General features: G+C 52.2%; 1 protein-coding gene across 18 annotated transcripts in view; it reads right to left on the bottom strand.

Annotated features, from left to right (window-relative positions):
• The window catches only part of AGAP1 (ArfGAP with GTPase domain, ankyrin repeat and PH domain 1), a 541,118-nt gene that overhangs the window by 314,544 nt on the left and 214,258 nt on the right, over nucleotides 1–12,316 (bottom strand). For all 18 annotated transcript variants that reach the window (XR_008295656.1, XM_053215993.1, XM_053215994.1 and 15 more), the window contains 3 exons: nucleotides 12,225–12,310; nucleotides 9,438–9,579; nucleotides 4,812–4,946 (listed from right to left, as the gene is read on the bottom strand). Coding sequence is in view for 17 of the 18 variants with exons in the window: in XM_053215993.1 (XP_053071968.1) it covers nucleotides 4,812–4,946; nucleotides 9,438–9,579; nucleotides 12,225–12,310 (363 nt within the window). In the remaining variant the exon portion in view is untranslated. The remainder of the gene's footprint in view (nucleotides 1–4,811; nucleotides 4,947–9,437; nucleotides 9,580–12,224; nucleotides 12,311–12,316) is intronic.

Here is a 12,316-nt window from a genome sequence, read left to right as displayed (position 1 = left end):
CAAATCTATCAGCTCATTTTAGGAGAGGGAGCGAGGGAGAGAGGGCAAGGGCATAAAAGGGCTTGGGTAAGGACAAACTAAATTCTTTTGTACTACCACCAAAGTTCTACTCATTCTGTACGAAAGGGAAACCACTTTTCTTTAGACATCAGGGATCTTTAAAACACCATATACCAGTCAGATCCCATCATTAAAAAATTATAAGATATACTCCCCCCCCCCAAAAAAAGTAGGGATTCTATTGGCTCTATGCCAAAAAATGTCAAAACAAACAACAAACTGATTCTACCTCCTGCTTAGTTGGAATGAGGGAACTACGCTGTGGCATTTCACTACACCCGACACACAGCCATCACACAAGCACCGTCGTCGAAGCAAAACAAACTATAAGCGAGGACATTCAACGTAGGATAGGAAATTTCAAAAAGAGAACATAATTCACCATTTCCAAAAACCCACTTTGAGGGAACGAAAATCCCCAATGCTCCGTCATGAAGATAAGGCGGCAGGGTCCACTTTCTTCCTCCCAAGATGGCGCACGTTGATGGTCTAAGGGGCCCTTCGACCGCTTACACACATGAGTGTTTACCTTTCGGCACCGTTCGGCCTTCGAGGGGAGGAATCTATTTTTGTCACTAAGTCCTAAGCATCGTAGGTTGTCCCTGAACATCTAGGTTGAAAACTGCCACCACCCCTAGCCGGAGACTCATCTAACATGGCACAAAAGATGTGCCACTGCAAGGCCTTCTCCCACTCAGCTCGTTGCCTTAGGAAGTGAGGGAAACCCTTCTTCAGTAAGAATCCTAACATCAGAGGAATGACGTCTACAGAGAATGAACTTTATTCTCCTGTAATCCTGTATCTTCATGTCTCCAGGCCCTGAGAGAACAGACAACCAGGGGCTTCTGAAAAATCTAATGCTGACCCAGAAATCACCATTATAATGTTAAAAATACAAAAGCTTGTAGCTGATCTCCCAGACACGACCGGGGGCAAACAGAACTGCACAGAATTAGACAGACTGAGAGACATGGGGGGTGGGGGGGTGGGCACGTGCAGCCCCAGGTTGCCTCAATCCCCTCTGGTCCAGACTTTGGTGGCCCAGGGCTCCCGTAGGGCTCTCCAAACAGATGGGTAACCACGACCCCATGAGACCCAGCAGCCCAGATGCAAAACCGGTGAGCACGTGCATTCTCAGAAGGTGAATCTTACTTATAAGACCCCCTGTGGAGCCCAGATAGTTCTGCCATGCGAGCCACACACACTCAGCAGGAGTCGGGTCAAGGGTGATCCCGAACCTCTGCGAGCAGGTGACAAAAAGCAACCTTGTCTGTCACTCGCCCCCTCCACCCTAGGGCAAGGTGCAAGCTTAGGTCTCTGGGTACTTGAATTTTCACCTCGCCAAGGCCCTCCCTGTTCTCTACCCCAAACCAGAGGCACGGTGCAGGCAAGGCTGGTGCTCAGGTGAGGGACTCAAAGAATAAACAAATGAACAAATGGATCCATCTACCTCCCTGCCTCCTGACACCGCTGGGGCTCGTAAGGATGCTCCCTCCTGAATTACTTTCCGAGAGCCATTTGAAAACGACACCACGGAGAGAAAAGCAAACATTCTGTCTTCAGTTTTAGGACACTAAGAAGACAAAGTTAAAGAAGCAAAGACTAAAAGTCCCAGGTATCTTAAAGAAGAAACCTGGGGAGCCAGGGGACTAGAATGCTTGGCCGGCAGGGGCAGGTACAAATAAGGTCTTGCTGGGGTAACAGTCCGGCCTCTGTTTTTTTCTCCAGCAATAAGCTAAACCTTACAAAGAAACCACGTGCCCCTTCTTTCTCCTTCTACAATGCAACGGTAAAGAGTGCGTAAATAAAAACAAGTCCTAAGGCTTGCCAGAAAACTGAAAGACAAATCCACATGAACAGTGTCTGTGAGTGGGCAGTGAACCTGCGTCCCTGAAGCCACTCTGCCCAGCCTTCCCCCAGGTGAGTGGGCAGGACCCAGGTCCCTGCTGTGTAATGACAGGATGGTTAAGGCTCTGGGCTCGTGGTCCCAAGACAGGCGTCCAATCCAGGCCCAAAGCTTTTGGTCCAGCTACATCATTTTTCTGAGCCTTGATTTCTTGAACTCTGAACCCTACGGGGTGTTTTTTCCTTAAAGATTAATACAGATTCTTAACGTTCACGATTTCTTTTTTTTTTTTTTTTCCAACGTTTATTTATTTTTGGGACAGAGAAAGACAGAGCATGAACGGGGGACGGGCAGAGAGAGAGGGAGACACAGAATCGGAAACAGGCTCCAGGCTCCGAGCCATCAGCCCAGAGCCTGACACGGGGCTCGAACTCACGGAGCGCGAGATCGTGACCTGGCTGAAGTCGGACGCTTAACCGACTGCGCCACCCAGGCGCCCCACGTTCACGATTTCCAAGTACCAAGCGCAATCTCCACTCAGTCAAGAACTTTTATCGGTAACAATTAAGGAGTTTATGTATGACCCAATAAAAAGATATACCACATAATTACCCTACAAAATAAGAGTAAACCCTTATTTTTTTTTTTAAGTTTTATTTACCTATTTTAAGAGAGAGAGAGAAAGAGAGAATCCCAAGCAGACTCTGCCCAACGCGGGGCTCAAACCCACAAACCGCGAGATCATGACCTGAGCCAAAACGAAGAGTCAGTTGTTTAATCGACGCAGCCACCCAGGTGCCCCGACTCTAATTTTATTTTTCAAATTTATCTTCATATAAAGATATTTTAAGGACAAAATCACAACAGTCACAAGCTGTCAGATCGTGAGCCTTATTTCCTTTTCTGACTCTGTACAATCCAAATGTTTAACGGGAAGGCATTATTTCTAAAAGTAGAAGTAACAAAACGAACGTATTGAAAATCTCCTAAGCCTGGGAAAACTCCCAAGAGCATAACGTGCTTCACCATTCAAATCCCAACAACAGCAACACCTTAATATTACGTGAGATGATGATGTTTGGAAAGGCCCTTCCCCTCCCCTTGCTGGCATCCCAACTTACAGACAACAAAGTGCTTCTGCACACACTCTGGAGGCAGGGCAGGGACGCATAACAATCTTGGCCTCCCCTACTATTTACTAATTCTTAGGATTATGATGTATGCGTTCACTTACTTACGGGAAGTTCATGTTTGCGATAAATGCACAAGTAAGGCAATCATTGCGGAGAATAAGCTCACCCATACAAGGAAATTCTGAACATCCCCATCAGGGACCGACGCGCTTTCCACCAAGGGCCAGAGGGTCCCCGTTTCAAGCTTCGTGGGGCCCTGACATCTTAGTTGCCACCACTGAACTGAGCAGTGGTAACAAAAGCGGCCCAGCCGGGGCCACCGAAACCACTACTTACAGAAACAGGCTGTTGGCCAGATTTGGTCGTGGGCTCAAGCTTGGGGACCTTCACGTGTGACAGTTTGGTCGCACAGGGTTTGGGCTGCTTGGTGGAAGACGGCGAGCCTGCCCCGCGGGACACCCTCCCGGGACCCCACACGCTTCCTGCGGGGCTCTTCACGGGCGACCCTTCAAGGTGCTGCAAACACGGGCCTGCACGGGCGCCACGGGGGGCCCCACCACCCAGCAGGGATGGGTACAGCCCGAGGGGGCCCCCAAATGTGCGGGGCAGGAGGAAGGGCCGGGAGACCCCAGGACCCTCAGCGGGATGCTGCGACTTCCGAACGGGCCCTGGGGAGACAGTGAAGACCACAGGTACAAAGGTCTCTGTAAGACACGTTGTGAGAAGGGGGGAGGATGGGCCACTGCACGAAGAAAAGAGGCCGAAAGCCTAGAGCATGGCGGTGCTTAAGGAAAGGGGAAGAAAACGTGCTGTGTGGAAATGGTCACCTTTGCGATGTAATGAAACAGGTCACAGTGTGCAATTCCTACAGCCCCGACTGAAAACGAATCCGGACATTTAGACGAGCGTTCGCACGTTGTCCCACAAGCGCAGGCCTGTCACTACGACTCGCACTGGTGCCCGGCAAGGCCGGGGTGACCCGGCGGCTCGGGCGGTCTGCTCTGCCGCCACGGATGTGAGCCCGAGCAGGGGGGTGACCCGGGATTTAGTCCCCACGACCACGACCAGAAGCGGGACCCTACAGAGGAAGCGGCTTTCCCCCAGACCTTCCCGACACCCCCCTCCCCCCTAGACCAGAGAAGCCAAGTCTCCATCCACCCCACCCCCTTCCCAGCCCATACCTGGCATCGGAGTCTGTGCCTGTGGTGCTGCCCCCCCCCCCCCCCCATTATGGAACCCTGCGCTGCTCCTGGAGAGCCTCCTGTCTGACGCCCCCTGTCCCGGGGTTCCGGGATTAGCAGGGGGGTCACTAATGAACTCAGTCACAAAGAAACAATTCCTGCCCCGTGGCGCTGGCTCCCAGCCGCGGGTCGGAACGATGTGCGATTGGGCTTTTGTTCTGTTTTGGGTTTTTTCGGTCCACGCTTGGCTCTCTTTACTCTCTCTGTTTATCCTCCTCAAAGCCCAACATGCGATATGTAGACCATTTTTAGGAACAAGCCTGAATTAAGAACCAGTAGCCACGGCGGAGAAGAGACGGCAAACGCGTCAAGTCCGACACACTGCGCGCAGAAACCTGCAAATGTCTGACCCTGAACGCCAAGGTCACGGAGCGCCTGCGAAGGGGCTGGGGCGGGGGAGCGGCCTGCGGCTTTTGAACATGCGCACAGGCAGCCGAAAGCCCCCTCTGGACGGGAGCGGGGCCAGCGGTCACGTGGACGGGCCCCGCCCACCGGGGAGTCGGTGCTGCGCCGGCCGCGGGGGGCGCTTACCGTCCTGGAAGACGCGCTCCACGTTCAGCCCGTACGTGGCGCACGTCTCGTAGTACGTGCACCTCTTCAGGTCGCTGGACAGCTTCCGCGCCCTAGCGTCGTCGATGACCCGCGGGTTCGTGGAACTTATGGCATCTGGAACAGAGGAGCAAAGACAGGGTGACCACGAGTAGCTCGGGTGCTTCCCGCAACTTAAGGACCTGGGGTTTTTAAAACCTAGCTTACCCTCCAAGTAATAATCTCAAACATTTTATTAGAGTCATCCTTTGTAAAAATCCGTTTCAGAGGATCCTGCTTCTGAAATTTGGGACAAAAGAACGCCTAGGAAGACCAGAAGGAAGGCGTGAGAGTTAAATGTGGCTCCGGAGGAAAATAAAAGGGAAAAAGACACCCCACACTCGGTATTTGCAGGTGACTTTCGGTGCCAAGAAGCATCCTGCGAAATGCGTTCTATGAGCAGAATTCCTACAGGTGCAGCCATTCACCCGTTCGGTGCGTGTCCACAGAGCCGCCCTTAGGTGTCTGGTCCTGTTCCAGGCACAGGGCTACCCCAGTGAACACACAAAAATCTGTGCTTCACGGAGGGGCTACCAGGTCAGCCAGGGAGGGAGAGGTGGGCCGGGGAGAGAGGGGTCAGCTGGGGAGGGAGGCAGAGAACGGGGCGCAGATGGGGAGCAACCTTGAACCATACAGTGTGGCCACCAGAGCCACGTCAGGCAGGGAAGGAGGTCGAAGGTCCGTGTGCTCAGTGTGATTTTCAGGGCAGCCCCATCTACAGGAAGGCGGCAGGGCCAACCAGCCACTACCTGCGGGGGAGAGCGCCTGGTGTGTTTAAGGGAGACTGAGGCAGGAGTGGGAAGGGAGGTGGGGCAGTCGGGGGGTGTTAGTTCCAACAAAGCCGCTCCTGGGCAGACCCACTTCCTACAGGATCTATGTACAGATGGGGACGTCTGAGCGGCAAAGCAGACGTGTCAGGCACCTGCCACCAGTCCCCGAAAAAAGGAATACTCAGCCCTTATTAGCTCAGTGTCCCAGATGCGTCCTATCATGAGTTCCCAGGGAGTTGCTAAGTGCCAGCCTCGTGCCTGGCACACACCAACGCAGGAAGGCCAAGATGTTAAGGCTACAGAGCTAGGTGTGAGACAGCAGGCACTTTTCAGGGACTTTTCCTGCCGTGAAGCTTTCTCAGCGGCATAAAGGCTCCCGAGCTACAGGAAACGCCCAGCTGCTCTTTAAACAAAAATCCACTGGTGGGATTTTCCCTACTACCCAGAGGAGGTGCAGCACAAGAGAAGACCTACGAGGCAGCCACAACCTTATATGTTTTGTTTACTTGGGGGCAGGAAGTGCATAAAAAAGGGGCATCTTAAGGGAAGAATTTATTCATTTTTTCCCTCTCTTTCTCTTTTTTCTTACTTTGCTTCCTATCTTACCTTCAGCCCTATGGAACAGGCCTGACCTGACAGTTTCCCTCAGAGAAATCAAGACTAACTCCGATTCATACCTCTTTTGGGGAGAAAGACCTGCGCCATCTCGAGAGATGTTCCAGAACATTCCCTGGCAAGGTCTGTTACAGGGATTTGTTCAAAGAACATCTATCTTGCCCTGTCTTGCCTTACACGTTAACAAATTTGGCTTAAATTTCGCAACACTTAAGAAAAAGATGTATTTTTTTTAAAGGTGTAAACATCTTCTAAGGAAACAGGAGGGAAAAAAGCTTGAAATCTGTCAATCCGGCTGATGATTTATCGCCACCTGGAGTCCCGGACACTTCCACGGCCCCCTTTCCTCAGTGGGATGCCCACCCCGCTTCCGTCCCGTCTCATCTTCCCAGGTACAGCGACACGTCACGGGTGTGGCCGTGTCGTATCTGCACCTCGTTTCAGTCAGGGCGACACAAGCCTTGTTTTTCGTTCCATCCTAACTCTGTATCCTTTCAGGGCTCGTGCCTTTCTCTCAAATAAATTGAATCTGCAGGCATTTAAAATAGAACCTGCTCGTCAAACATTACACAGCCGCCTCATTCGGAAATGTCTTGTGCCCTGACGGGACCTTCACACAGGCTCCCTGGCTCCACGAGTGGACACGTATTCCCACAGAGCCCCTCCTCCCGCCTGTGGATGAGGCGGCGCCACATGCCAGGCGTCCTTAAAGAATGAACATAATTGTTCATCTTTCCCATTCCAGAACCTCCTACCTCCAGGCCAACCCCAAACACGAGGGAGAGAAGCTCAGAGTCCCTCATCTATAACCTGACCCACCTTGTATCTCCAGCATCCCACAAAACCTGTGCAAAAGCACAACAAACGGGCAGGCTTCACAGAAAGCAAGTCTGTGAGCAGTAAAAAGTACCTGGGAGTGGAACCTTCCAGAAAGCCCACACTCACTCCACCATCTCGCCACTGGGGGGCGTCTGGGGCACTCTGGAAATGAAAGGTCTGATTAAGGACCAAGAGAAACTTGCCTAATTGCTAATACTCACTCATGTCCCGTTCGTTTGGGACGGGGCTATGCTGAAGTATGAACGACGTCTCACAAACGAGTGTGAGGAGACTGCCAGGAATCCCTCCTCCACCCGGGCTCCCTGGCTCAGGTGCTCACTCACCCGGGGCCTCTTCAGACAAAATGCGCTCACTCAACAGATGCTTCTACCGCCAGCAGGAATAAAAAGGGGTAGGTCCTTGTAGTCAGGGACCACGTTAGGGCCTCCCCAGAGCCTCTACGGAGCCTTCCGTCAGCCTCCTCTACAAACACATGGACCATCCTGGTGGGGGACATGGATATGCCCTCCTTCGGCTGAGGTGGGACACAGACAGCCCCGCTCATCCCCAAGGAAGGGAAGAGAGAGAGAGACGTGCTTCTGGCGTCCCAACCAGGACCTCACTAAAGCTGATTACTGAGCTGTAACAATTATAACAGCAGCCACTTATCTTACGCGTATGTGCCCACGGATGTTTCCGGTGCCTTACAGAAGTTCCCCCACTTAAACCTGGCCACAGGAGGTGGCAGTCAAGGTCACACAGCCAGGATACCCCGATGCCAGGACTGCGTGGCCCCAACACCCAGGGACAGGACACTCCGCTCCACTCTCCACTACCCAAAACCTGGCTGTGTTAAGACGACAACAAATGATCACATACAGCCTTCTGGCCTGGGCTGAACAAGTCCCTGCTCCCTCTCACAGCGAGTCCCCAGAAAAAAAGACATTCTGAGTCGTAAACAAAAACCCCTTAACTCGGGCAGGCACTAAGGAGATGCCCACACCCGGTCTCCGATTTTGCTCAGAAATTACCCTGGGCTGGGCTGCCGGAGTGGTGCTTGTTGGGAAGGAGTCGCTGCATCTTCAGGGAAGCTTTAAAGCAGGATCTGCTCTAGACGGGCCACCCACTATAAAACACTACTAAGAATTTTCAGGATGCCACCTCAAACATGCCAACTCCGTACTGGCGCGCCCTTGTTTCCCAGGGACCACTAGGGGGCGCTCGGGCATAAAGAACGTCTTTCCCATCGGGCTGCGGGTGGAATCCACCTGCTCTCAAGGCTTCAGGGCTGAGACCACTTGCAGCATCGGCTGCAAGAGGGCGGGCGGGTGGGGGAGGGCGCTCCCTATGAAACCCTGACTCTAACATTTCATATCTAGCACACAGATGATGCTTTCAGTTGGTTCCTTGCTACTTCCATTCTTGCAACACACACACCCGCCCCACGCCCGGGGCTCATCTGCCTGAGCTCACTCTCCTCATACTAGAGCCGGTAGCACACAAACAGCTTCTTCAACACAGCCGAGTGCCTGTTTACAAAAGTGTCACATCCGGGCTTGGAGAAAGGGAGACCAGATGTGGACGTTCTAACAAAAACAGTGTATGAATAACAACAACAAAAACGAAGGTATAATCCAAGTTTTCTTGACACGATTATGTTTTAAGTTGCCCCCGTTGCTGACAAAGCAGTTTTTAAAGTCAACCTGCCATCTGGTTCTTAAAGACATTCTATGTGGCCTCTTACTGAAGACCCAGATGCAGACACCGGTACGTCAGTGAATCTGAGAACAAGGACACTTAAGGGCTGTGGCTCTGCTAAGAGGCCAAGTTTTAAGTGACCTAGAAGAAAAGAAGAAACGTACTCATACAGGGTTAATTCTAGATTCTGAGGGGCCTGTTAGGTGAAAAAAAAAATTAGCTACAGACCATAACACATAACAGACGGAGCAAAATAAAACAAAACTCTGCTGTATATAAGAAATTGGTAGAATTTTAAAGATGCACTCAAAGGTAAAATAAACCTTTTAATTGCTTATTAATTGGTTTATGTAACCAAAAGAATTAAGATACCCCTCCTACAGAAAACGACAGAAAACAGATTTTATTTTCCTTAGAGTACTGCGGGGGGGGGGGGGGGGGGGTTTATTTCGAGGCTGCTGACCAAGTGATTTCTCCACAGAATCAATTCAGGAAATGTGACAATTTCAGTTTCGTGGATTCTCACTGGAAAAAGCCTTCAGGAGGAAACTATTTCTTCTTCGAAGCATTTTCAGATTCCTCCACACCAAAAACAGAGGCCACAACTCCACTCACTGCTCAAGTGTGGGAATCCTTTAAACTCAACCTGCGTGCAGATGGCACTCACCCTGGGTCCCCACGAGAACCAGAGGGATCTCGCTCGTGTTCCGGTAGGTGGCCATCCGACTGTAGTAGTGGTAAACAGTCTGGAAGCTGATCTCATCCTCTAAGCTGAAGACAAATATAACAGCGTCCACCCACATGGCAAACTGGGGAGAGAAGAAGGGGAGGAGGGAAGAAGGAACTGAGTGACGAGGCTTGGGGAGCAAAAGGGTGGGAACAGCATCTTCGTGAGCAGAGGACACGTGGCCGGCAGACCCCTCCGTCAGGCCGAGTCTGAGGCCGGACTTTGGCTGTAACACGTTGCTGTGGCGTCACTGCCGTGCTTCTCGTAACAGCCTGGAACGGGACCCTCACCCCCTTCCCACCCAGGCCACCCCGTCTCCAAGGAATGCAAACCAGACATGCCTCCCCGTGGGACCCTCTACCCTCCGTCCTGATCCAGCCAATGGCGGTCCCACAAATGTGAGGCAAACCCAGCCTCGTAGCAGAGCCTCTCCAACTCCACAACCACCTGACTCTGGGCCACTTTGTTCTTGTTTTCCACGCATCCAGGGGAAGCTACAGCAAATGTGCCTCGGGGCAAACAACTGCGCTGCCAGGCGCGGACGAGCCTGTTCAGTGCGCATGACCGCCTAGTAAGGCCGGAGCAGACGGGACGGAAGGTCCTGGAACCTCAGTGGCCTCCTAGGGTCGCACGTGACTGCAACAGCAGAATCACGAGCCGGTCAGGCCGGCACCAGAGATCCTCCACTTTCCAAGGGAAAATGGAAAAATCAGTAATAGTAACGTTAATCCTGTTTCCTTTCTCTGAGAAGCCACAGCTCCTAAGTAAGTTTCTACAGCCAGGGTACCAGCTCGGATATACGTGGGGGAATTTGGGGGGGGGGGGGGGGTTAAGCTCTGACTTCATGTGTTAACTAAAAAGCGTATTCGCTTATATGTTGAAATTCTACGTGATAAAAACGTAAATATACGTGAAGTCCAAATGAAAAACTGAGATGAGATCAAAATCTTGGGAAGAACGGATCCCGGGACAGGCCCGCCGCCCCAGCAGAGCACCCAGGACCCAGGCTGACACGGGGCACCTACCTTGCCCTCTCTCTATCTGGAGGTATGTTTTTCCTTTCTCCTCCGAGCAGCGAGGTGAGGTGTCCCCACGCATATGAAGAGCAATCGTGGACCCGGGGACCAGACCGAGGCTGGCAAGTGCACGCCACACCTCATCCTCCCAAGGGGGCGCTCACTGCCCAGCGCCTAGCAGGTGGTGAGCACTCCGTAAATCCCCCCAACGCACCCCCGTGGCTCCCCCGGCAACTGCCACACACAAAAGCCAGTTGATTGGCAGAGTTTTTACACAACCCTAGGATGACACTGGTAGCCACAAAAAAGTCCTACGACTTCATTCGTGAAGCCATTATGCTCAGGTAAGCTCCAGGAAATATTTGGAAACAATGAAAACAAAGATCATGCCTCCACGTGCCTGGGAATGGTAACTTAAAAACAGGACTCTCTCCCCCTTGAATATTCAAGCACGCTCTGCCTAATTGTGTACAAAATCCTGTCGGTCAGCTGTAAAAGGCTCCATACTGACAGCCCCCCATGGTAGAAATCTTTAATGAGGGGAAGCCGCTGGGCTAAATGACGGCCCTGAACACAGTACATCCGGAATAAAGGACTGGTCGTCAGTTAACCGAGTAAACGTGTTCTCACGGCAAGACGCCAAGACTGAGACTCCAGTGGCGGGGGGAGTCATGGTTCTACCCCCAGGTTGGTGCCATTCACAGGCAGAGCCCCGGAGTCTGTGCCCCTTCACCACGTCCATCCTTGGGCAAGAAGTCCCGGCCTCGGCGTCCGCGGTGGAGACGGGACTCCTCAGCACATCGTCCCGCAGGGTCGTCTCGAGGATGACATGAGCCGACCCACACGGGGCAGGCATTCGTCCACCGTTCCTGGATTCAGCTCCCAGTATGCGCTTGGCCAGTAAATTATTATGCAAGTAAAATAAGGCACTGGAGAGCAGGTAAACCGCCACCTGTGCTTTTGGATTTCCAGGATGCCCAGCCTTCAGGGAACTTCCGGAGACACCACACTGGGCTGCACGCCGGTGTTCAGAGGAGGCGCACTTGTGCCAAGAAGCCCAGTGAGCAGAATCCCCCACCCCCAACATCGGATTTCCCGATTTCGGACCAGCCACTTTCTCAATGCTCCTGCTGCTCTAGGGAGCAAACCGCTTACAGGGAACGGGAGAGGACTATGGGTCTTTCCAGAAGTCAAATCAACGGAGTTGACAAATGAGCGCAAATTGTGTCTTTCCTTCCTTCTTAAAAACACAAAGTGAGGGGCGCCTGGGTGGCGCAGTCGGTTAAGCGTCCGACTTCAGCCAGGTCACGATCTTGCGGTCCGTGAGTTCGAGCCCCGCGTCGGGCTCTGGGCTGATGGCTGGGAGCCTGGAGCCTGTTTCCGATTCTGTGTCTCCCTCTCTCTCTGCCCCTCCCCCGTTCATGCTCTGTCTCTCTCTGTCCCAAAATAAATAAAAAACGTTGAAAAAAAAAATTAAAAAAAAAAAAAAAAAACACAAAGTGAAAACCAGCCACGCAGACGCAACTTCGCTCTAGGATTTTGTCTGAAGGAACCACAGAATTCGTTTCTCAGAGAAAACAGGTTCGTGGGGCTTCTGCATCACCTTTCTTGAGCACACCTGATTTCCAGAGCCATTTCTGTTGAATGGGAACCTCAAAGCTGAAGCAAACGTCAAAGAAAAGGCTGCTTACCGCTTGCTTGTAATACTTACCTGTGCCTCTGGGGGGCCCCCTTCATCTCTAATCAGCAGCAGATAGCTCTGTCCGTCAACAACGATTTCTTTCTTGAATCTGCCACCTGCCA

Source organism: Acinonyx jubatus, chromosome C1 (genome assembly GCF_027475565.1).
Source record: "Acinonyx jubatus isolate Ajub_Pintada_27869175 chromosome C1, VMU_Ajub_asm_v1.0, whole genome shotgun sequence".
NCBI classification, from domain to species: Eukaryota; Metazoa; Chordata; class Mammalia; order Carnivora; family Felidae; genus Acinonyx; species Acinonyx jubatus.
The sequence above is the reverse complement of the archived record's forward strand: the minus strand, read 5'-3'. Positions and strand labels throughout refer to the sequence as shown.